The sequence below is a fragment of the Vidua chalybeata genome, chromosome 2, assembly GCF_026979565.1.
Source record: "Vidua chalybeata isolate OUT-0048 chromosome 2, bVidCha1 merged haplotype, whole genome shotgun sequence".
In the NCBI taxonomy this organism is placed as follows: domain Eukaryota; kingdom Metazoa; phylum Chordata; class Aves; order Passeriformes; family Viduidae; genus Vidua; species Vidua chalybeata.
Window position 1 is genome coordinate 72195005 of NC_071531.1, and position 27533 is coordinate 72222537.

Consider the following 27533-nt stretch of genomic DNA (forward strand, 5'->3'; position numbering starts at 1 on the left):
TGCAGTGTATGATTTCAGCTCAGTCATAAAATGTAATGAATTAGCCTGTAAGTATCCATGAAGAAACCAATTGCCTTTAACATTTTAGACTAATTAAAAAAGCAGAACAAAAAAAATAAGCATGTTGATTGCTTAGTTCTGTTAAATAGCTGATAATAGACAAGATGAAAAGGAGGTCTTAATGTTTTGTAGCAGACAATAGAGTACTTTAGCATATAAATAATATTAAATTATCAATTTTAATGCTTTCCTTAATTTCACAACTGAGGAAATCATAGGATTGGAACACTGAATTGTAAGCTAGACTTTGAACCTATTAAAAAGTGGACCTGCTGGTATTTGTTAATAATCAACAAACTGCTACTTATGCTCTTAAGACCCGAATTTTAAAACTTTGTCTAAGAATCTATACTGCAATAAACCTTCCTTTTGACTGCTCTTCACTTGATGGCTTTACTTTGCTCCCTAAATCTTACATGGCTCTTCAAATTAATTCAAAATTCATGCAAACAAGAGCTGAATGCAGTCCCCCTAGTACAAAGCCTGATTATCCTCAGACCATTTCAAATTTCTACATTTCTATCCAATTTCCTCCATATTTTCTTGAGTTTTTATTTTTTAAGCACAAAGACCAAACTGAATTACTGTACACAGGAGGAGGACCATATGCAGACCATAATAAAGATTAATGCTGGAACTATGATCTGAGTTAGTGGAAGGTTAAGACCTGGTGATAACTGAGAAGCCACAATGTCAGGAGAGAAAGGTTAGGATGAATTTCCTAGCAGGAAAGGAAGGAGGGAGAGAAGATGGCATTGAGTACAAAGGAGGCCATGGAAGCATATCAGAAAGAAAACAAGAATAATGTGTGGAAAATGAGTGGTGACAGCAAATCTGCTGCACACACAAAGCAGTCAATCAAAACTAACCAAAAATACAAATCTGAAATAAGCCCATTTTAAGAAAACAGGAAGTGGAAGACTGAAGGGAAAAGTATCTGTGAATGATGGCCTGGAAGTATGAAGAGCCTAAACACTGGCAGCAATCAGTTAAACACCGCATCAAGCAAGATTAGAGAGTAAATAAGAGAACAAGATGTTATCTGGACTTGACTGCAGTTGTGTGACCTGATGTATGAAGCAAGCTAAGTACAGATTTTCCAAGACAAGATACAATCTCTCACAGATAATTGTGAGCTAAATTATTTTATCAGCTAGGCAGTAGAGAAAGGCATATTAAAAAAAAAAACAAAACACCTAAGAGCCATCATGGCACACAACTTTTCTATCTTTATATTTGGACCACTTCTGCACACTTTGGTCCCAACCACATTCTAAATTTTCTTTGGGACAGCATAAGAGGAGCTGATTTTCAGTGTGATAGCCATAGAACTTAACCAGATGGGTGCAAAACTTGAGTGAACAGTATCAGTGTATCAGGCACAAGCACAGTGCTCCACTCATGTGGTTGAATTCCTGAATTCCAGCTGCCTCGTGCATCTGCTGGCTTCTACAGCAAAGTGTACCCACACCTGACTCCCTCACCGTACACATGCCCATGGACCTGTCCTCAGCAGATTTAGTTTTAGAGCTCAGAATGCTAATTCTTACTCAGCTGTCATGCCTGTTCATATTTTAACACTGTTCAAAACAAGACTGCATAGCCTTATCTTCATTTCCTTATTATACCCTCTGCTCTCAATTCCAAAGGATAGGAAAAAAGTTTAAATTCATGAATAGCATTCCCACAACCTAAATAATTCACAAATCAAAATAAACGTTAAGTCCAAAGATTTCCAACAGGAAACAATTTTTTTTCCTCAGAGGAAACCATCTCGTTTATACGAGAAAACCAGCAGAGAATGCTGTTGGGAAGAATCAAAATTCTCAGTCTGAGCCTCAGCCCTTATGTCTAGTATGAGTTAATTTTTTATTGCCACTTCATGCAGATGTTTACCTCACTATCCTACAAGGCAGGTTACAGAAATGAGGTGTGTTTATCTACTTCCACTTTGCATTTGTGCATCTTTTTTTTTGTTTTGTGGGATTTTCTGGTTAAACTAGAATTTTCAATCCTTTGAACAGGATTTAGCGTAACTGTTTCAGACACTTAAAAAATCACTGAGTATAACTGCCCTAATTGTGTTGTAAATGAAGTAATACAAACTGTGTGAGAAGAATTCAGTAGGAATATTGTATTATTAAAAAGAACAAGACAACAGCTGCTTGTGGTGAATTTTCCTGATATGCATAGGCACACTTGTGACAGTTTGATGAAATATCAGTGACATTCAAAAAACATTCTTAGCTAAGCAGTTGTTTTTATCTACAGCACCAGTACTGCAAAACACTTAAGAGGGAACACACAGACAGATTGTATCCTGTCTGCACAAATTTTCAAGTTTCAGAGAACAACTATATTCTGAATAAGCATGATACACAGTGCAGTGAAGCAAAAGAGTATTAACAAATCACTATTTGCCCAATTGGCAGCATCAATCAGAAGACAGCTTTAAATGAGATAAACAAAGGAAAAGTCAGAAATTTTGTAGACAAAAGTCTTGTCTTAGCATCAATGTTAAAGTCGCTTTAAGAAGTGAACTTGCATATGGACAGAGAGCATACACAGAAGGCATTTGAGACCACCCCTTAACAAAAAATCTTAAGAAAACTGATCTGCCATAGGGTAAAAGAAAATTGTTCTCATGCAGATGAATAATGGTTTAAAAGATAGGAAATGGGATACATGTAAACAACCATTAGTGTGCGATAAAATCACCAGTGGGATCCTACTGAGATGACTGATTGGGCAAATGCTTAAATATTAAATAACTGAAAATATTTATAACATTAGATTTATAAAATATATCTCTGGATACAGTGGATGAGGATTTCCAAAAGGAATGCTACTGCAGAAAAGCTACCCTGTACTGTGTTTGTAGACTCAACAAGAAGCCTAAAAGACAGAGAATACAATTACTAGGAAAGGAACAGCAAACAAAACGGAAAATGGAACAAAGTTGCTTGCTGCCTCTGACCACAGAAGCACTAGCAGTACACAAACTTCTACATGGCTGTGGATACTCTGAAACAAGCTCACTATGAGCTTTTCCTGCTCTTACCTGTCTTCCCTAGGCACATGCTGTGAGCAATTTTTGAAGATTGAGTAACTATCAAGTTTGATCTGTCATCTAACCTGAAGGTACTTTTCTTGTGATATCAGAACACTGTTCTAGTTTCAAATAAAGCTAGCAGCTTAAGAGTTATGCGCTTTCTCAAAATTTTATGTTTCCAAAATTTGTCTTACTGGTTGAAAAAAATACACATTCAATGTACATATAATATTCAACATTATCTTGCTGTAATCACTCATTATGGAGTTTGCAGAGGACACAGATGCATAGGCCTGTCTTAAGGCCATTTCCATTTATTTTAAAATTGACTTGAACCTGAAATACAGAGATTAGGCTGAAATTTGCATTGTGAAATTACCTCTCTTCCCTAGTTAGCATGAATGGATTTTCTTTCCCCTTCCATTTGCCACAGAAAAAGGCAATAATGAGTAAATTACTTGTGCATGTACAGTTAAAAGATAAGAACTACTGCTCACTGAGGAAGTTTTTGTTTATCAAGATAACATATAGTCAAGAACATTTTTATTTACACATATACCTCATATTCCCTTTTTGTGCTCATTTATCCTCTACATGGACTCAGAGACTGAACATATGCACAGAAGAAGGATGTTGAGCAGAAGCTGTGTTTTCCACCTGTCTTTTTATTAGTATTTTACAGTGAGAAGACACCAGAAGTTTTCCACCGTATTTTTAAAAGGTCATTCCATAGTCTTTAAAGCGTATCATCTATTTTCTTTCCAGTAAAAGTGTTTGTCTCCATGCTGTTTATAAACAGGTATTTTGCCAGCTAAAAACCAAACAAATGAACAAACCAGAAAATACAAACATCCTTAACAATTAATGTGAACTTCAAAATTAAATTACAATTAATCAGGTGACAGCAGATGGTAGTGTAAGAGCAGCTCAAGGCAGCCCAGTAACTGTTACACGGACAGATAACAAAAATGTCTCATAAACTAAAGAATATTTCCAAGGGTAAGTAATAATAAAAAATCTGTTACAGTGTTTTCTTGTAGTGCTTAGAAGAAATATTCCACCTCTCTCACTTCAGGAACCACAAAGTGGACAAAAAAAATCACATTGCTCTCCCAAGCTCTACTGTACTTGTCAAAGGTACTGGAAAAGCAGGCTCCTGTGCCTGACTCAGCTCCTTTTTGCAACAGCCTCCCATCCTTGCAGTGTGACAGATGCATTTTCTTCGGGAGTTTTGCTGCTCCTGCTCCCTGGCACAAGGAGAAATGCACTGTCAGATCTCCATTGCTTAGCAACATGAGGAGCTGCCGCAGGAGCTTCCTACACTGCTGCAGCACTGGGCAGTCACCTCAGCAACTTTCTCCTGTGTCACGAGGGTTCATCAGTGGCACTGGCAGCAAAAGGCTGAGGCTGGACATGCTCAGTGATGTGGTACAAACCAAGGAGTCCACTGGTATATCAGGTAATATTCAGCACATGAGCTGCCTCACCTTGAGTTATTCCCTTGGACATATGTTGCTGACCAATGACACTTAAAATGCCAGACAAAAATCCCTCATAAAAGAGAGGACAGATTTATTTGGTCAAGTTTTAAGGAAGAGATAAGGCACTGCATTGAAGCCTTGGGGTTCTACCAGGTGCCACAAATGCAACCACAATGTGTCTTCACTGACAATTCTCTCTTCCCCCCTAGAAGACAGGATCCCAAGAGAGAGCTGGCAGGCAGCTCAGGTTAAATTGACTGTGTGGCATGTGAGATGAGACAACAGGAGAGGCATGAAAGCACTATCAATGCATGAGACAGCTCTAGTGTGACAAAATACAAAATAATGACTTTATTAAATCTTTGTGCATGAGAATGGGCACGTGTATATGCAAGCATCTACAACTTTTAAACTTTTAAAACTTTTTATCATTATTAAAATCTTTCCACACCCTTCAAGACATATCTAGACATGCAAGTGTCTATGGATTATGTGCATTACCAGATCATATTCATATAAAGCAGCTCATCTCTAGACAGAATACATCCAAACACAAGGTTTAGAAGGGCACTGATAGTAATATGGGAAGTTATCAGTTTTGCAAGAGTTGTATCAGTACTTTGCCACGTACTTATTAGTTGACAAACTGCACATCTTCACTTTATTTTTAGATAATTAAAATTAGCAAAACAAACCAAGAAACAACCCCAAAACAACAAAATTAAACACATCACAAATGTCAGAACTCTCATTTCAGAAAGCATCAGGTTAGATGGCAGCCCACGGTCTCTAGTTTTGCTGAGGATAGTGCTCCAAATTGCCCAAGCACTGTCTATTTTCTTTATATTGTTCCTTATAGTAGTTCAGGTTCTCAAATAAACATATTTTAGAAAAACAGATTGAAGACTGATGCAAAATAACTAGTACTAACTACTCAATTTAACTCACAATAAAGTATCCTCACAGCTTACGCTAGGTAATTAGTTCATATGATACTGGAGTAAAAGATACACCACAAACACATACAGTTTAAAACTCTGAAGCATATCTGAACTAAATAATTTTAATTGTGTTTTCAGGAGATGTTCACCTATGGGTCATCAAACAAGCACAGAGACAAATCATCTTCAAACAGCATGTTCCAGGTGGTTACTCTCATCCTCAAAAGTAAATCCAGTCAGATTTCATTACAGGGAGAGAATCCAACAATACCACCAACTACTCCGGTTTGTGCTAAACTCGGAAATCATCCTGAAGCAAGCTCAGTGTTTGCTGTGCTTGCTCATTATCTTACATGCATCATTTTCCATCAGTCTTTTCTCTTTACCCTTTGTGTTCTAATGAGAACTTGACCAAGATCCCACACAAACTCCCTCTGCATCAAGACCCTGCAGCTGCCACCAAATTTTTTTCACCAATTTAGGCAGTCCAACAAAAAAGGCCAACTTTTCTTTTTTAGCTTAGCCGCTACAACCTTCAGCAGAGCTGCACATAAAAATTTAAACTGGAAAGAAAATTTACACCTCTCTGCTGCACTTTCTCCTTGACTTTTATATTTCATTTTACAGGGTAGGAATAAATGCCAGCCTTTTCAAAAGCAGTTATCATCCTGTTTCACCAACAGAGAACCTATTAAAGTTTATTTCATATATCATCTAAATGTAAATATCTTTAAAAGCTGACCCACTCCCAGTCATACTTTCCCAAAGCAGTACCATACTACTAAAGCCGTGACCCAGCTGTGGAAGAGGTGCTATTCAAGATATTGCCCGACTACACAGTTTGAAAGACAGTATTTTTAGGAGACTCTCCTTTACAGTTTACAGTCAGACATCTCAAAACAACTGGCAAGAGTTTCTTGCTGCAGGCCAACTAAAGCAAACTACCATGTTTTGTCATAAAAGTCAAACTAATAATTGAGGCAGCCCATAAACATCCTTGCTTCAGTGAGGCATAGAGCATCTTGCTTTCAAGTTTATCCTTCCTTATATTTTTAATTACTTAAAACTAAGATTTGTAAGAGCAGAGCAGACCACCTCCTCTCCACTTCTCTGACCCCAGACTGAAATCTGCTAGATCTTGCAATGTTAGAAACACTTGTGTTCTTCTGGGCATAGATATAAATATACACTGCTTTCGACAAAAGTGGAGTCCAACGGGGAAGACTAATGACTTATTTGTCTTTGAAACTGAATCGTGTTTAACCTCACTTGGGAGTTATCAGCAAACCTGATTTCCCAAAGATTCATGCAAAGGGCTGCCGTCCAACTAGCGATACCATCTCCTTGCAGGATTTCACAGACGTGCTAGGAATTGAAATGGAAGCACAGTAGACTGCAGTAATGGCTGAAAATAGTTTGGATCAAATCATCTTTGAGATGAATAATAAAAACAGATTTTGCTGAGCATCTTTTTATTGAAACTAGCATGAGGTTTCAAAAAAAATTAAGCAACCCTTCTATAAAGGCAAATACTGCTGGGAATCGTGTCAATAGGGGTAACAGAGATTGGTAAAGAGCTTGGAATAACAATACAGCCTAGACAGTCCTTGACAAAGACCAGTTTTCACACGCACACCGCCCCCCCCCCATCAACCATCCACCAAATGAACAATAGCTGATTCTATTTTAGACTTGATATATGCTGAAGATTATGTGTTTCAGAAAGTTTTTCATATGAAATAGCCTTGAATATAGCAATCATGACATGATTTGGCTAAAAACGAAATGGCACAAAATAGCATCTGGATTTTAAAAGGACAAACATGTACGACACTGGCTGCTAGAGTTAGCTGGAACAAGAGGAGCAGAAACTTTAACATGGACAAGGCCTGCAATTTCTTTCAGAAAGCAATGCCAAAAATTCAAAAATAAGCACTCAAAAAAATAATCATTCCAAGAAAAAAAAGCAGAAATCTTCCAGACTCATTAGCAGACATGTTAGAAGCAAGCAGAGGAGGAATGGAAAAAAAAGACTACAGTGAAATTATAATTCATATCTTCTGCAAAATATCATGTCAGTCACATTAAAAACAAACATCATAAAAAATGTCTTTCTGCCACATGAAGAAAAAAAACTTACTTCATAGAGTCTGGGTTACAAACCAAGGCTAATCTAAAATTACATATGGCAAATAAAGCAACAGAATTGCAAGTAGCAAAGACTACATGATCATAGAGGTGAACATTAAAGATTTTTCCCTGTCAAATCCAATTTCATCAGCTGTAAAAAATACAAAAGAAAGCCATCAATTAATCATAACATAAAACTAAATCACAGTAAGGTTCAGAAGAGATTTTCTTAGAGAAACTTAAGACAGTGCCTATGTACAAGATAACAAAGTATCTAAGAGTACTACAAATGTTGTTCTGGTACCTAAGAAATGCCCTTCTGTCCTGGAAGCAGCATTTTGCTCCAGCGTTCCCGTCAGCTCACACTCTCTCCTTGCACCCTGCTAAGCACCACTGGCGAGGCACTGGCACAGGTTGCCCAGAGAAGCTGTGGGGTGCCCCATCCCTGGCAATGTTCAACACCAGGCTGGATGGGGCTCTGAGCAACCTGGTGTCATGGAAGGTCTCAGGCCATGGCATGGGGGCTGGACTAGATCATCTTTAAAAGGTTCCCTCCAACTCAAATTGTTCCATGATTCTTATGGAACAAAACACAAAGATCTAGACAATATGAAGTAGGTTAAAGGAAAAAAAAAAAGCCACATTTATATTCATTGTCTCTCAAAATATAACCAAAAAATAACTACCACTGCATCAGGACTTTCATTTATATATACACACACACAAAGCATCAGTGCACATAGACACAGCTTAGCCTTTGCAACAATAAGAACATACTACTCCCAAAAAGATGGGTCAATAAAGTAATTCAATGAAATACCACTGAAATAATACATTTCTGTCACTCACACTTTGAAAGATTCTTTATTAAAACAGAGTTTGCTAGAAGGTTTGGGTAGACTTTTAAAGATACATGGACAGAAATTTTAAAAAACAAAACCACAAACAAACCAGAAAATATAGCCTACCAAATATGTTGGTGGAATGTCCTTTCCGGGCAATTGGTTTGAGCTCATTATGTCCCCATCCATATTGCCTATAATTGTCCCAGGCATGCTTCATCATCTAAGAAACAGAAAAAAAATAGGATTTGATTACATTATAAAACTACTCTCTATGAATACAATATTTTACTCCTTATTTGAGACTTCATCTTTCATAGGCATCCCAGCATACTGACTAATGACTTTGTCACTGCTTCTATCTGTTACAGAAATCAGATTTTACAGCATGAATAAATTTGGAAAAAATTTAAAGTCTATTTGACTTGAGCTACAGAGCCTAATGTTCTGCATTAAGTCGTTTTCTTGTTCTTTCTTTTCCTTTAAAATATGCACAGACATTTAAGAATGTAACCATAAGGAATGCATTTAAGTGTAAGGAATTGCTGTAAAACACTGGTTAATGTCTTAAGGTACTAACTAAACGAAAAATATATCTACTGATACCTGAAGCATTAAAAGGATTTATTTACACTGGTACATCCAAGTAGGAATCAACAATTTTGCAAAAGGCATAACAGATTTCTCATTAGCAACACCTACTTGATGTAGATGTACCCTCATATAGCCTCTACCAAAAGAAATGCCAAAAGCTTTGCTTTTTAGAAAGCATAATGAACAAAGCAGTATAATGTTATTAATATTTACTACACAAAACAAGCTTTTTAATAGATATTTCCATCATCTAGTAAGAAAATTGCATCTAAAAACCCAAAAGGTCTTGCTGACTAGTTGTGCACATCAGCCACTAAACAATGCTTTTACAAATTTGCTAAAACTCTTCAAACTCCTTACTTGTTGGAAATTCAGCAGCCACCCAATTGCAAAGCGAATGCAGTTTTAAATAAATAAATATTATTAGTACCTAAACAGATAAAGCAAGTAATTGGAAGAAATTAGACATCAAAAGACATTGACTGCCCCAGACACAAGAACAGTAAGAAGAAACCTTTAGAACAACAGCCATGTGTCTGTATCCACAACATTATACATATTTTATTTTATATTTCATTTTTAAAAAGGTATTAAAATAGTGTTAATATAAACAAATTCCTCAAGAAAATATATAGGACTTAAAATAATGATTTTCGTAAGTTTGATAAATGCTTTCTAAGAGAAGAAACTATGTGAATGTAACTAACAGAACAATACTAACCCTTTAAGAAACTGAGGCAAGGCAATCTGTTTTCACTATGATTTACATGACTGTAATTTTCTTATTTTAATCAGAGTCACCATACTCACAGAAAATGTGAGGGAACAAGCAGATGCTGACTAAAAAATGAGGTGCAGCCAGCTGCCTTACCAGCACTACCTCATATCTCTCCTCTTACTACCTCTCAGATCTCTCCTCCCACCAAATTCAAGATTTAGTGGAAATCAGCATCCTAGAATCCCAAATCTTTCAAACTGCATCTAAACTGTCAGCTGAGAATGGAAAACAAAGTCCCTGTTCTCCCGACAACCATCAAGAGATCCCTATCCAAACTACAAAGCTGTAATTCCTTTAAATGTAAACTCCCTCCAAATTTCCCATGGCTCAGTTAACTCATGCCTAGACAATAAATTTGAACCCCACACACAGGTCCAAGAAGCTGGGGAGCACTTCTGTGTAAAACTGGCATCAACCTAAGCACACTGCCCCTCTCAAGATGCCGAAGTCCCACTCCTACTGCTTGTCAGCTCACATGTTGCTTTAGTATTTGCACTAATTTTAACACCTGATTAGGCCACAATACTCTAGAACTTCTTTTAGTGTCATGAACTAGAAGTATAAGAAAAAGTGGATGCAAATATACTAAAAGAGGAGAGAAAAACCATTTCCCTAGCATTCACAAACTCCTTAGTGTTTACACAGCACTTATCAAACCGGCCAATTCATGGCTATTGAAACATCAAGCTGAGTCAGGTAAAGGGATCCACTCTTGACAGGTAAGAAAACTGCAGCATGACAAATCCAATAAAAGCCTGGTCACAGGCAGTAAGCACAGAAGTTCCTCTGAGAGCTCACGCTAATGTTATCTAGAACAAACCTACAAACTCCCTTATAAAATTGTTCATTAACTTAATATCATAAAATCGAGACTCACAGCATCATTCAGATGGGAAGGAACCTCAGGATGCCTATCCTGCTCAACCTCCTGCTCAAAGCATGATCACTTATGGGATCACTCTGGTCTACTTTAGGCTTTAAGGAGTGGGAATAGTCAAGGCTTCTATGAAGGGTCCTGCTCTAACCTGCAGCCTGCCAGTCCTAAAAACTCTACCTAGGAAAACAGACCTAAAGGTTTAGAAAGAACTAGAGGATGAAACTAAAGACTGACCAGTGCGCTCTATGCATGGGAAAACAGACAGCTTACTAAACAACATGTGACCACAACGTGGCAGATCCAACCAACTGGCTTGCACATAAGGGAAACTGGGCTTCTGAGATCTTTGGATGCCTCAAATAAATATTTCATGAAGGAGAACCAAATAGCCATTGATATTCTAGCTTTGTAAAAATCTGATGGCATAGCAAATACCAGAACAGATCAAAACTAGCTAAGTCCAGGAGAAGAACGACTTGTTTCCCCACAGCAGAATGTTAATTGTGGAATATTTCACTGTCCTAATTCGCTGTGCTTCTGGGGATAAGGTACATAATTTATTACAGAATATTTCATTCTGAAGAAACCCAAAAAAGTATGCAAATTACAAAGGGCTAAAACAGAATACATACAATACAATATGTTTCTATATGTATAATTTATCCTAAGAAAATTTTATTAAGATAGAAACTGCAAAGGAGTGCATTTCAATGGATGCATGTATTAATGCAGAAGTAACTTAAGAATAAACTAGTGAGACCTGAAAGTCTCTTGAACACAAGAGACTAAGACACAGTTGACTGCATCAACTGAGATGAGAAATCATATTTTGAGGAGACTAAGATACTTTGGTAACCACAAACACGTTTCTCCTGCCCCTCTGCCTACCCCAAACACTAAGAATATGGTGGTTTAAGTCCTCAAGAATAATTTATTACACTAAGTAGCCACCTGATTTTTTCCAGATGAATGCTGACCATTACTCTGGCACTCAACTCGCTGCTTTCCTCCGCCACAAAGCAAGCAGACTTCATGGTATCATGTTAGCAGAGAGCTGCACATTACACGCAAGTGAGAAGCCCCGGAGCTCTTGCATACAGTATTAAGTTTTGTAAGGATGATCTGCCAAGAGATCTTGTAGCAACATGGAGGTTTCTGTTACTGCCAGAACAGGTAGCATGTTATACTATAGACAGAACATCTATACTATTGGAAGCAGTTGTGCACACAAAAGCTTTGGAGAGACACGAGAAGACAAATACCTCTGACAGATACAAAATTTAACTGAGGATGGCATTTTGGCTCAGAAAGTACAAGCAACATGAAAACCTGATTGGAAAAACAAAGTTATTTCTGTAGTTACACTAGGAAGCATTTGCATAATGCAAACTGGAAATGCTGAATAGCTGCAGGGATAGGTTTTTCCTAAGACAAAGCTCTGTCTTTAAGAGGAGAGGAAAAGTCGCAGAACTGACTGGAACATCAGCACTACAGATAATAGCAAGAAGGTAAAACTATTAGCAAAACAAATGTACCCAGCCCTTAAAGAACTCAAGAGAGGTACCTTAGGCTCAGTAGAATGAAAATTACAAGCATGAATAAGTGTGAAAAATGCAAGAGACACATTTCCATAGCTGAAATTTCCATACCTGATAGCAGTTTGTCATAGGAAAGGATTGGAACTTGGTCATGTCATATATAGATCTTGCAATGTCCACCAGAGAACAAGCAGTTTTGGCAATGGACTCTTTACTGACACCATTAATGACAGATCTTGCTTTCGAAAACAAAATCATTCATAGGGTATTGGTCTGTTGCATACTAATCTTGAAAATGTTTATTATGGGATGCAATGGAAATAACAACCAGCAAGATACTGCTGCAAATACAACTTGGTAATGCTACAAAAAAGACTAATTTGGACTCTGCTGCAAGACAGACAGAAAAGCAAGAAGCAGGACCTGCGAAATGAAACTCCTTTTGTAGGTACACCATTATCTAGTTGGTTTTGCTGACTTCAGAACATGTTCATGGGATCTAATCCTCTACAGTTACTGGGAAATCAGATTTTTATAAACAATTTTTATAAAGACAGAGTGGCAATGATGTCTTTTGACAAACAATAAAAGAAGGCTACAATTATTGAAAAGAGAGTTGTAAGGAAGTTCTACCACTACATCAGCATGTCAAAAACAGTAATTCAATCTAAGGATTGGTTCAAAAACCCTTTTCCAGTCTTAAAAACAGGAGAGGCAACTCGCAAACAGAAAGTAGGAGTCCTGAGAAACAAGCAGAAGAACCAATTTTCTAGCAAATTGCTGTATTTACTGGTTCCTGCCATTCCCTCAGGAACATACATAACAGACAGCAAATAGGTTTTGCTTTCAAAGCAATATATTCTCCTTAAGGATACAATTTTGAGAGATTTATATAAACCACCTTTAAACTCTGTTTTAAAATTAACCAAGGACTTGCTAGACAAAATTATTGCTCAATTGGCAGATTAAAAATTAATAACCATTTTCCTACTGTTGGACATTAATTTAAAAAATTATCTTTTCCTTGTATACTCAGATTTTTTATGAAAATTAGAAAACTCATACATTTCTTTTTATTTTTCTGGGAGCTCTATCTCAAATTATTTCAGGCATCAGTTCATGACTCTGTTATGCATTTTTAAAAATTGTCACTGAAAAAGTCTGTTTGGAATATGTTCCTAACACACACAGAACACTGGGTTTTCTTTTACTGTCAAGTCTAGTAACAAATCCATTAATAAAACAAAAGCACTTATCAAATGGATGCAAAGTAGGAAACTCTTTTTGCCGGCATTAAATACTTGAAGCCTTTGATGTTTAATGAAATTACATAGGAAAGTCCTTCCGATTGGTGAGAACTGGAACAGTAGATGTAAAGAGCCTGAATTTGGAGAGCTTGCAGCAGTTAACCTTGCTCAAAAATGTTCAAGAAAGCCAAGTATTTTTAATCCAACATGATGCAGGTATTTTTGACCTTGGGCATCATCATGGTTTCAAGAGAATATGGTATTCACAAGATTGATTGGTGCTGTGCTGTTTAGAAAAGTAGAGCCTCTCAGATCATCTTTGCAAACAGCCACAACTGCACATCAGCCAGGAGAGAGAAGTTCCTGTAACTCCTTTCTTCCAGTCTTGTCCTTTTAGGCATCAGTCTAAGCTTAGCCATCATCTGCTTAGCCCTGCACCTCTGCCAGTTTTACCCTATCCTTTTTGAAGCTGAAAGACTAGAACTACATGAAGCTTAGAAGATGCAATGGGCACCTGAGCTTCACAGGCTGAGGTAAAGAACCTTATCTGTTCTCTTCTCCTTCTCTGAAATACTGAATATCTGCTCACTGTCTGCTGTTAAACACTACACTGACATTTCCAAGGAACTATAAAAAACACAGTTTCTCATTCTCAAGTGTACTAAGTCACCTCACAGCTTTTTATACTTAGCATGAAGTTGGAATCTCTCCATCTCCAGCCCCAATATGCATCATTTTACATTTAGCTGTGAAATAAAAAAAGAGATTATCACTCAGTCCCATAAGGTTTTTCTGCAATTCTTCACGTTGGTAGCAAAGTTATCATACCACTACTCATCCATTTTTAAACTCTAAATAATTCATTTGTATAATTTAGAGCATGGATCCCCAGCACATGTCCTCTGTGGCCTCCAGCACTATTTATCTGTATTCTCCATTTCCTGCCTTCTAACCAGTTTCTCCAGGCAAACTATCCTCCATCTCACAGCTGCTTAGTTCAACACCTATTAGCAGTGAACCTTGCCAAACGTTTTTTTTAAAAACTATGTATCTAACCGTCTCTCTCCCTTGTTCACATGTTTCTCGACTCTTCTTGGGATCTTCTATGGCTTTGGAATAGAGCAGGACATCTTACATATCTGTATGCTCAGTGATTCTATTCCCAGTTCTGGTTTCTGGTAATCGGCAGTTCATTCAGCAGGTACAGGGTTCTGCAGTGCTTTGGTTTCCTCTTGAATCCCTTTCCAAAACTGATGCCTTGTTAGCCACTATTCCTCTGGTAACAAAGCAGAAAATAAGAATAGATGCCAGCGATGCAAATCAGGAATCCAAACCTCAAAGCAAACTAATTAGAGTGAACTGTAGGGAGTTTCAGGTAGCTCAGTATTGTATGCAGATGGTCTCTGTCTTAATGGAATAATGGCACTGTGAGAGGTTACACATCAACTACCAGTAGCTCACACTGTGTAAAAGTGACATCATTACTATCAATACTTGAGAGCTAACACCATCAGGAAAACTGGATGTTAAGAACACAATGGCATATATTCTATGGAGCTGCTCCAGCAAACACAGAGGGGACTACAGGAGAAATTATGTAAAGATGACTAACAAGAACATAACAGGATGCTCTGGCTTTCTAATTAAAGTCTCCATAGCTGAAAACACACCTATTGTCACTTGTATAATAGATCATGTGTAATTTAAAACAGAGAGCTCTTCAATGTAGCTGTAATTCATGATTTTTACAACCAGCATTTCTGTTTCATAGGAATAAATGGCATAAAAAATACAAAATTTAAAAAAATAGCAGTAAGGTCAACTAGATCTCATTGAATTTTTTAATTTACCCAGTTCTGAAGATAAAAAATTTACCTGGAGTTTTGCTCATTTTTGTTTGACTGATAATATCAGGTAAGTGAAATATTTCCATATTTCTTTGATTTTAATTTGCATTTATGAGTTTTAAATACTGCAAATGTGTTAATTTATTGTTGAAAGACGGGTTCTTCTCACAATGGTCTGGAAAAAAGATATCTTTAATAATGAACACCTTCCTGAATTTTTAACATGCTTCCAACACTGCATGATTTCCACATCTGTAATTTCCACAACTTGACTAAATTGATTCATTTTTAAAATATCCTCAAACAAAAACTTGCATTCTTCATGAGCAGCACATTTTAAGTTACGAATCAAATCAACATATCCAGTATGTGCAGCAGAAATATTGCAAATGAAGCTGCACACTACGAGTTTTATATCCATTCTTCTATTCCAGTAAAATAAATACACCGAGCTGCAAAGCTTCTCACAGACATAAATGATTGATTTAACAAATGTAAAATGAGTTCTTTATAAAATCATTCCAATGAGCTGGGGCACAGCTTTGTTCAGGGCCACTCCTAACATGTCTGTACTGGCCAAAGTACCAACTGAACAAAATTCATTCTAATATATAAATGAAAAACTAGTTTACCAACAGACTCAACCAAAAAGATTTTATCCTTAATTTACAGATTTCACTAATTCAGTAAAATTAAGATAAGCGTTAAAAGAGTGTAGTGAAACTAACTGAAAGCCAACTTACCTGTTCTCAACTTGTCAAATTACTTTGGAAAACCCAGAACACAGAGAATCCAAATAGTGTGCAAACAAAACCAACTAATAAACAATGTATGTGTGTACACATGCGTATAGATACAAAGGGATTTTTATATGCACACACATATATAAAATGTGTGTGTATGGATTTTATACAAACATTCACAGTGCAGGGAGTATTACCTTAAATACTGAAAAGGTTGGGTGATGATAATTATGTCCTTCACTTTCAGGAAATAACTGAAGGAATGCAAGTCAGGAGCAGTGAGCTACAAAATAGAGTGCAAAACCCTTAACAGGCATGGATTATTACAAACTGATGCTGCAACCAACTAGAAGTCTGAATAAATTTGACCAAGAAAACAAAGACTGTAAAGTGTCAGCAATAATGAAATTGTTCTAAATTGGTTTTAGATTTTCAAAAGAAGTTCCCCTAGTCACAGAAGGCAGCCTATTTGGCTAGATCAGAAATACTGCAATTAGAAACAATAAATGAAATTAGCTCTGAAAGTTGTATGAATAGTAACTATGAAAGGAGGACTTAGGCAGCATGAAAAGATCTCTGGATGATTAAGTAATTCTTCCTTCTACACAGCTCTTTTCTCAATAAGCACACAAATTAGAACTCAGGTATAGGGACACTTACTATTTTTAGCCCAATTTCTTAAAAGAATGAGGCTTATGCAATCTTGCTGTCTGTACATCCATCATTTGACACATACATTTACAGTAGCCTTTTAATCCATTTTCTAATTTCACACTTGATTTTAAAGACATGGAGGAACCAGATAGTCTACTTTTTGTGTTGAGGAAAAGAAAAAATATCCGTGGCTAGATAAGCCAGACCGACACAAATTGCTACCCTGACTGAGACAAAAGCAGTTATAATTCAACCCTTTATTCATTCAGGAGGACAGCATTTAGCACACCAGTAGCTCTAAAGAAGGCACAGAACACACTGCAATTCATGCAGTCAAACAGGAAGGTAAGAGGATATTCACAGCAACAAGTGCATGATGAGCAGAGGGTGGTATAAGGGGATATAGGTCAAAAATCCATAGGAAACTGTAAGTTTTGCTGCTTATAAAACAGCCTGTTACTTCCCAACAGTATTAGCAGCCTCTTGAGTATCATCCAGAGACCATGATGAAAATACATTTTAATCACTTTTCTTCTTGGCACCTATCTGTAAGTACTTCTGACATTGCCTCCACTAATATTAAATAAATTAACTTCCTACCTTCCCTTCAAACAGGCAATATATTACAACTCTAATTTTAAAAGAGTATAAATGGAAAGTTTTGCTGAGGGAAGTTTACTGGCAAAAGAACTCAAGTCAGCACATCCCCAGCTTCCCAGACAGACTTGTTCCTCACTTGTGCAAAGCATCCAAACTTAACTCTTTCTACAGTGTCATATGTCACAAATGAACTTCAAGTTGGAAGGGACCTTTAAAGGTCAACTAGTCCAACCCAAACTATCCTATTATTCAATGACCTTTAACTCTGGTGCCTCGGTGCCTCTACTTCCTGGATGTCCATTTCACAATAACTTTTGTTTAAATATCTTCTCCACCTTTTTTTTTTTTTTCTTACCAGAAAGCTGTGACACACAGGAACAGAACCAGAATTTTGCTGTGTTGAGAACAGCTTATCAGAAAGATACCACCTTGCCATCCCATCTCATTAAAATAAGAGCTTTTAAACTGCACAAGCAAGAACGATACAGCCAGCAGCTTCAGTCACTTCATAACTCTACCGTACCTCTGTGGACACCACACCTCTTTTGAGCTCAGTTTAAAAAAGTGTATTTACAATTAGCACTGTGTAATTACACAACTGCATATCACAACAAAAAACAAGTAATAGAACAGAAGCTCCAGAGAATTCAGATTTCCCAATCTATCTGAAACCTATCGCATTATTATTTAGCTGTTAAGTTTACCATGTGCACTCATGTAACATTCTGGAGAAGCTGTCTTCCAGCTGACAGGCTTAGTCAACAAACATCATCCTACCTCAGAACAGCTGAGGTTGGAAGGCACCTCTGGAGGGTATCTGGTCCCACCTCCCTGCTCAAGTAGGGTAATTTTAAATAAGCTGCCCATTCCCAGTCATTTCCAAGGAGGTAAACTCCAAAATCTCTAGGCAACCAACTCCAGTGCTTGGCCACCCTCACAATAAACAATGCTTTGTGATGTTCAGATACAGCTTCCTTCCGGTGTTTCAGTGTAAGCCCACACCCTTTGTGCCTGCCACTGGGAATCACTGAAAAGAGCCTGGTTCTGTCTTCCCTGCATCCTCCCTCCATGTATTTCGCAAGATTCCCTCTCTTGTCAGCCCAGTTGCCTCATCCTTTGCTCAGATGAGAGACTCTCCAGACCCTTAAGCATATTTGTGGTCTCTCACTGGACCCTCTCCAACAATGCTCCTCTGTTATACTGGGGAGTACAAAATTGAACAAAGGACTCCAGGTGTGGCCTCATCAGTGCTGAGCAGAGAGGAAGGATCACCTGCATAGGATTAGGACCATTATTGGATGAAATACACTATTCTAACAAGTATCCTAAATGAGTGCTGGCAGTACAATAATACTGTGACGCCTTAGGCTGAAATTAAAGAAAACATGAACCCTGAATAGGGTGAAAAGAACTACAAAATTTTCCTTTTTGACTGGGTAAAATTTACCTTCCCATGGAAATAAAACTCACTATAGACCTCATAGCACTATGTAATGATGACATTGAAACTGAAAGAAAAAAAAATACTCTGAACACCTTTAAAGAGTACAATAATGGAAATTAAGTGCCAAAATTCCAAGTGCTCAACCAATTTATAACTAATTTAACCTGGAAAGGAAGCCAATGACTTCCAAAAGACAGGATTTGTTCTTAATTTCTCTGCATTAACCACAATGGAAATACACATCTTAAAGCCTTGCTGTAAAATTATAAAAGTTGCACTTACAATCTTAAAAAAAAAGATTTTCTCTTTTCAATATTTTTCTTCTACATAGTACAAAAAGCCAAAATATGAATACAAAGCTAAAGTGTAGCAGCAAGAAGAATTTTCAAGAAGAATTTTCAATGTGTTTGTTCTTAAAGTACCAGTTAATTAAACACCACAGCATCTTTTAAAAGCCTGAACAGCAAGCTAACATGCCAGAGAAGTGCTATAAAGCACTTGGTAAGCAAGTGGAAAACCTTTACTTCTCAGAGTTGTCACTGTGCATCTAAAATAATCAGCCAACTCGTGAATTCTCCTTGTTGAAATAATTGATAGCTTCTTAGAAGAATACAGACAGATTATACAATTTTGTAAATTAAACTTGAGAATACAATGTAACACTATATATAATTATCAGAACCAAATGACACACAAAAAAAAAAAAAAAACCCAGTAAGACGCAGATTCTTCTCCCAGTTGTATTCCTTGACCTTAAGAAGCTTCTCTGTGCTCAGCAAACATTCCTATTATATAAGGCTTTCAAATGTTTTGCAAAGCTCTCTTAAGAGCATTACAGAAATTCTTTTTTACTTTTATATGCACTTTTTTCTAAAATCAAAACATGCCTTTTTAAAATATTATCTACTGCCAAACCACTTCTTATAAAGAGATGTTAAAAAAACAGCCTTCATCACGTTGCGATTTGGAAAGAAAAACTGGTAATATATTTTCTGCAAAAATAATAGAAACTGAATCCTCATTTGAAAATTTTCCAGCCTTTCTCCTTAATGTAAAGACTCATGTGTGTTACAAACAGCCCCCATCATTCCACCCAATTCTCTACAGTTTTTCACCATTTGATAGGAGGTGAAATAGGCTGTATAGCATCATTAATTTTGTGAATTGGAACAGTCTAAAGCTGTTCTTTGAGAATGAAGTTCCTCAAATATGTATCAGGACAATTCACAGTAAACCAAAGCAGGTCAAATGCTGTCTTGAGATCACCAGGAATTTTGAAGCCAGATGTGCAGCCTCCAAAAAGCCAGCAGCTTCCCTGAGCTGTTTTTCAGGTCTCAATCCAGGCAATCATAATGTCTAACGTCAAAATTTATATCTATATTTTTTAATATATATAATTCGTGGACCAACATTAGAGATATTGTCTCCTGGAACTTGTTCTTATTTTCTCCTAAGTCTCTATCTACAAAAATTATTTGTATTAGTCTACACTGGTTACATAAAACAGTGAGGGAGGACCTCAGTGATGAACGTATTTCAAAATGCACTTCATATCTCTGAAATCACTGCTGTCTTCTCTGAGACATGTGATGCTGTCAAAAACAGGCTTCAGATAAAATATTATTCATTTGACACTATTAATATATGTTTTAATCTCAGCCACATTGTTCCATCAATGGCTCCTCAGCATTACCATTTATCCTTTCTCCCTAGCAGACCTCCCACTGCAGTGTTCTATGCCTTCACACATCTAGCTGTACAAGTGACAATCTCCTGCCCTGCGTGATACAAAAATTAAGAATTCTGGAGATCACCTGGTAGCTACAGTAGTAGCATGGCTGAGTCAATGAAGGCAATTCATATAACAAAGAATTTTCAGTCATGCTCCCGTGATCCTGGGCTGTTACAAGCACAGTGTGCGCACAAGTGAAAACTGCCAAGACAAAGGCATTATTATCCTAACTGAAGGACCTAACCACTTAAAACAGAGTTCCACAAAAACCTACGGTCTGGTAATGAAAAGCTACACTTCAGAAACCATAATAGTAGTCATCAACAAGTTATGCAATAGAAAAACAGCTTGTCAGTGTGACTCACACATAGGCTGATCATAAAAAAAAAAGAGTAAGCCTTTTACCACAGTGTGGCAAGTGCAGCTAAGGATCACCACCTGGTGATTCTTACAAACTACCCTGAATTTCTTAGAATTTGCTATACCTCCAGGTTTAGACAGCAGGAATGGTCCAAATTTTGCTACTTTTTCATGAGACCAAGAAAATTGCCATTGCATACTAACCTAGAGCTTACTATCTTTCAGTCTACACTCTGACCAAACAACCTCAGAAATGCAAATACTAATTTTCAACCACCACTCCAATTCCAGACTTGGTCTATAAGAAGTTTGGTTGATTATTTCTTCCAGCTACTTCTTCACTGTTAGCTGTGCTCAATAATTTTGCATTACTTGGTAAACTCAATTTCATTCTATGCATTAAATCCACTCAAAGGTATTTTGCTACAGTAATCTGTAGTAAACATTAAGAAGTGTTGACAACCATCCCATTCACTGTTCACCCTACAAAAACATTTAGAAAAGCAAACTGCTCTATATAGTCTCACTCAAAATGTTTGCAGACAAACTAGCAGAGCCTTTTCAAATCCACAATTCAATTCTGTTCTTCGGGAAGCAGCCCTAACGAAGCAGGGTCAAGGAGGTCCAATATTCCAGACACAACTTCCTAGGCAAAAGTACTTCTGCAGTAATCACTAACAGGCACATCTTGCAGGAAAGGATTTGCCACTTCAGATATCCAGATTGTGACAGGGCTCTGTATGGAGTAACTACTACAAATAGCGATACAGCTCCACACTGCATCACTCATGTATAATAACCAGCTGCTCATTACTTTATAAGCGTTGATTCCATCTAACCATCATTAGTATTCAAAGGAAAATTCCAGCTTGGGTGATCTACCCACAGAATGGCGCATAATTCAGCTACAACTCTTTCCTATGACAAGGACAGGTGTATGACAGATTTCTTTTTGGTTTTATAAGCTAACTAAACTCAGATTACAATTTAAAAGTAGATCTATCTGTAAATACTAAGTGCTATTGTCCTGGACATTGTTTAGTAACAGAGTCAGCACTTATCTGTGTCTGGCCTGAACCATTCCTGCTTTGCTGAACTGATTTTCTGGCATAAATCTCATCAGAGTGCAGGAAAGAAAAAGAATAATGAGGCTGTACAATGTTCCTGCCATACTAGTTAGAAGGTCAGACTCAGAGAAATGTCTGCCAATAGTAATAGGAAACTGGCATTGCCTGGACAAAAAGGGGCAATGAATCTCACAGCAAACCAGTAGTGGAGAGGATAAAACCACAAACAGCAATTCCCATAGCATAAGTTGCCACAGAACCAAAAGTCTAAGCAAAGATCTTAGTTTGTCTCAGTTACCTGTAAAACATTCAATCTATTTAAATTTACTCAATTTTTAAAACCCATTTAAAATGCATTTTGAAAAGTGGTAACTTGGTAATTTTCAGATATTAGCTGCAGGTCTTCTTTTTCCTTATCTTTTCAATTTAATGTTTTAACATCTAAAAATATCCTGTGACACAGTAAGATATCTCATTCTTTCAAAGGAAACTCACAAAGTCATGCTCTACTTTAAAGATGCACTTGTTACTCTTCCATGTGTTAATGACAAACTCACTTTGAATCCATACCACTAAGCTGAAGAAATTTCTTTAAATAATTTTTAAGTTGTTATCCAGTGAAATATTAATACTCCAACACCAGGAAAAAAACCATGCAATAATGCTGACACTCATTACTACTTGTGCACTTTTAGTTTACTACATGATTTGTAGATCTGTTTTTCCTTTTTAACGTAAATCACAGCAACTAAATGCCATATAAATAACTGCTGTCAGACACAAGAATGGGTAGGACCACATCATTATTATCATCATCATCATTTTTACCTCTTTAATTTTGTTCCTCTTCTCTCGGATATCCAGGTCTGCTGGTTCTCCACTGTTTATCCCTATCAGGTTTGGTAAAGGAACAGGGGGCAGTGGCTTGCTGTCTTTCTTTTTCAATTCTTGCACTACTTTGTTCTTTTCTGTCTGAATCTCAGCTTGAATCTCATCCCGTGATTTCTTCAATTTCTCCTTAGCTTCTTCCAGAGCCTTTTCATGATCTGCTCGGATCTTATTTCTCAGACGTTCCTCTTCTTCTCTAGAGACACAAATACTAGTCAGCATCTCATTACTAAAAACATACTGCTTACAAACAAACTGCAGCTTCAACAGAAGCCACCTCTTAAGCTAGTTTTCTTTAAGGAATTCTAACAATTCAGACAAGTTTATTGATTTGTGTTAGTGCACTGTCCTACACTATTTTTGCCAGGAACCCCAAAAGAACACCACACACGTCCACAACATTATTGTAGAAAAATTTATCATAGGAATTTTTTAGATTGTCTTAGCACCTTTGCTTGTCCACTCAAGAATTTAGAGAGCTCTACTTCAATTACAGGATGCGTGCAGAGGCACATCTAGCAATTATTCAATAATATTTTAAGAAATCAGAAGGGCTTTTCTTCACTTTCTCCAAAATAAATAAATTGTACCAAAAAAAAAGCAAAAAAAAAAAAAAAAAAAAAAAAAAAACCAAAAAAAAAAAAAAAAAAAAAAAAAAAACCAAAAAAAACAGCCACTTCATTTATTAAAAACCCCCACCACAGCATGTTTTCCCTTAAATTCACAACTCATTGTTCCAATCAGTACAGTCCTTAAACCACCAGTCCTAAAAGGAGAATTAATTATAAAGCCATTTAGGAGCATAAGAGCTTTTAGTAAAACATGATTTAGATTTTGAAATTCACTTTCAACAAGACTAACATTGTCTTGATTTTAAGCAGTTATCTTACAGTGTGATCTTTAATGATCAGTTAAGGTTTTAAGATTTGCACATAGAACAAAGAGTACTGTTCTAAAGCTTGGCTTAAAGAAGTTATTCTAACAACAGACAAAAATGGCCCATTCCAGTCTAAAAGATTTCAAGGCATCAGAAATACACACATCAGACTCTCAATATAGCACCACCTTTTCAAGCTTCTTTAAAAAACAGCGTTGCTCAATGACTAATGTAAGCCAAAAAAAGTTGTAGGCATTTAAAACAAGCATTAGGTAAAAAACTGCACTGTTACACAAAGAGCACTTTATTAGCCCTTACATTTTTCCAAAGTACTATTAGGTTCACATTTAAAATAAATTATAGCAGCATTATTACCTTCAATATATCAGTACTAAGAATACAAAGCAACATTTTAATAGATGCACTGATGGAAACACTTTCAAACTGAAGTTCTTCAGCCACTTTTCTCAATATGATTCACACCACATCCATATTTCTTCCAAATAATAAAAAAACAAAGGACTGAGCTCCTCAATTTGACTGTCAAATCCAAGATCATTAATACTGTCTAACGGTATCAGTGCCTCTCTCCCTTAACTGACAAGCAAAGAAAAAACTTCCAAAGCAGAAAAACACTATTCTAAGGAGAGAAAACAAGTAATACCATTTAGGATAACTTTTACTTCTACTATGACCCACTTATATGAGAAAATAACTTCCTTGTGTTCCTGCAAAAGCTACTCACACTCTGTCGTGGCAGCAATATCATGCTCAAATAGCAATAACAAAAGCAGACAAAACTTTCTACCACGTGGAAGATTTGAAGCTTTGGAAAGTTTTTCCAAGGCTAGCAGAGGGCTCTGCATAAGATGCAACTAGAGAGAATGAGATTGCCAGAACAAGACATCGTTCCCACAGTCATGTTCTCCCCAAGAGACAGCATGATGTAAAGAAGCCAAAGAGGTGCTTGACAGAGAATGAGAAATCTGAAATGTTACTGCTGAACGGTTAAGAGTCAAAATACTTCAGTGTGGGAATAATGTGTTTTGCACGTACATTTCTCATATTCAAAATTCAGTATCTGTAGGCAAGTAACAGTCTTTACTTTCTGACTAAAGTCACTAACATTTTGCTCATAGATATTGAAATTCTTTTTGCAAAGGATCAACCATCCTTGAAATAACTGCATTTTTATGGGGGAAAAGGTAACAGTGTATCTCAGACCTTAATAAAAAGCTGGTCAAGGTATATTTACACTAACCTTATTTCTTAATTGATAAATAGAAATATGTTTGGTAAAACACATGGTTAACTTGGAAGTGCCTAAATACAATTCCCTGTGTGAAAAAGATTTATGAAGTTTGAGTAGTTACAGTGAGGCTGATTCACTGAAATGAGTCATGGCTGATGTGCTTTGTGCACCTTCACAACTTTGCACCATCAATATCAAGTGCCAGGAAGATTTTCCTTTTACCTTTTTTTAAGTTTTCAGTTCCAGGTGCTGCATACAACAACCATAATGTAAGCTCCATCACTCTACCAACTTCATCTGTTTCTAGATTAAAACTGCATGAAACAGCCATAAATTGGAAAACAAGTTTTGAACTCACATCTGTCTACACTGCAGGAACCACTGTATAAACATACAAAAGCTGTTCATTTCTAGAGCACTATATCCAATTAGAGTCATTAGGAAAGTTTGAATGGCACAGTCTGCTTTCCTTCAGTCACTCAGAAGAAAATAAAGACTCAATAGAGATGAAAAATCCCAATGCTAACTGTATGATCAGCTCAAAGCCTTTCTTCCAGGAAGTGACATTTTGAGATAAACAAACAGTAAGATGAAGAGAAAGGTCAACAGGTATTTGAGGGAGTTCACAGGAGATAGCACAAGAGCTTCTTCTGCAGACACATATTCTCTGTGCAATTACCAATGATGGACAGCATGAGCTACATGATAGGTCATATTCTACATGCCAGCTGAAGACATATTTTTAAATGTATTCAAGTATAAGACCCTGATAGAAGAAAAATTACACCCCTAAATAACAATACCACATGTTTCTTCTGAGCTCTTAAGCAAAAAGAATTAAGTGAAAATACAGAATAAAGTTAAGAGAATGAGAAGACTGATTATGTGTGAGCAGCTGACACCCCCTCAAATCACCAACAAGCTCCCTGGCCAGCAGAGGAAAGAGTAAGCAACAATTTAGTACATGCAGAGAGCACTATAATAAAATATTCATAATTAGAGACCTCAGAAGGATCAATCTAAAAATATAAGATTGGAGAGAATCCCAGCATAAACACATATACCAAAACCTGTCAAACTGTTTCGGTATCCCACTCTCGCTTCCAAGCAGCATAAGTAAACTCTTAAAATTTAAAGTATTTTGAGTAACTCTTCCAAACCTTATCTAAGAGAAAGCTACTTTCTTGTAGTCATCCCTAAAGCTTATTCAAGAGCCTCAAGAGAGGTTCAAGTACCATGCAACTACAGCAGTAGCTACTTTAAAGCAAGCAATGTTATTAAAATAACCTGTGACTAGACTGCTTTTGCCAAGAAGAACCATAAATAGATCTAATAGTTAGAATCTGAAACTAGAAACAGGTGCAAGTTTTTTAAACAATCACTGCAATGAGTTATTGCAGCTGCCTATGCAGGAACACTGTATGCTCTCAAAGTGTCCATGAGCTGCCTAAATATCATTCAGAGAAGACCACAAATTATAATGCTTGACACCCAAATCACCAACTGGAACTTACTGTGCTTTAATTATGCACGCAGTAGCAAGTCTTCTGAACAGCTACCAAGCCTCACTTGTCAAGACAATGACTTTTAACAAAAGTCTTTCCTATCTGCTGTGACACAACAGGCTCTTTAGAAAGCAAACTAAAAAAAAACCCTCTAAAAATTTGTTCAAATTTCTTTGTGAGATTCAAGATTTTAAAAACAGAAATAAAAATTAGAACAGAGTCAAGAAAAGCTAACAGGCCACCAGCAACTGTTCTTGCCACTAAAAAGTAGGCCACTGGCTTACTATACCAAAAGGACACGCAGTTTATTATCATTTGGAATTTCAGCAGATGGATAGACAACTGTTAGAGGACATAAATATTTGTGTAAGCCTATCACTCAGAAATAACCTCCTGTGTGGAAATCATGAACTTTTACCCTTTGACCATGCTTGATCGTCAAACAGAGGCTACTTTCAGAGACAGTGGAAAAAAAATAGGCAATAATTAAAACAAAAAAGAAAAAGTTTGAGTCAGCACAACATTTTGCACATTAACTGCAAGATGTTACTCCAGTCTTTCAGTATACACCGTTTTATAATAACCCCACGTATCGCAACCCCATTACTTTCCCTCAGTATCTGGTGAATATGCATTCATGGCATACAAGAAGCATGAAGATACATATACTGCCCCTCACATGATTGGAGTCTGAAAGAGGAAGAACTGAAGAACAGAGCAGTTGTGCTGGGGTTTGTTCTTGCTGGATCACCCTCACTGTATGCATGGCTGTATTACTGTCAAGCATGTACAGAAAAAGAGGCCTGATTATTTTTTTTCCTAATGTTTGGTTTTCATCATGATCATCCTGCAAAAGTTACCACTTTCTCCCAATTTGCTGGGTTGCTCTGACACATCAGAAGTACAATCATGAAGGAGTACCAGAGCTGTATGTGTCTGTGACAGCTGAAGAGGGAAGCTCCACGATTAATTGGGAGGCTGTTACTTAGCAAGAGTTTTCTCTTTCAAGGCAAGTTAACAAGGC

At 36.9% G+C, this 27533-nt stretch overlaps 1 protein-coding gene across 5 annotated transcripts in view; it reads right to left on the bottom strand.

Moving 5' to 3' along the window:
* The window catches only part of MAN1A2 (mannosidase alpha class 1A member 2), a 134329-nt gene that overhangs the window by 81217 nt on the left and 25579 nt on the right, over window positions 1-27533 (bottom strand). For all 5 annotated transcript variants that reach the window (XR_008429225.1, XM_053934634.1, XM_053934635.1 and 2 more), the window contains exons 2-3: window positions 22816-23071; window positions 8633-8729 (exon numbers count right to left, since the gene is read on the bottom strand). Coding sequence is in view for 4 of the 5 variants with exons in the window: in XM_053934634.1 (XP_053790609.1) it covers window positions 8633-8729; window positions 22816-23071 (353 nt within the window). In the remaining variant the exon portion in view is untranslated. The remainder of the gene's footprint in view (window positions 1-8632; window positions 8730-22815; window positions 23072-27533) is intronic.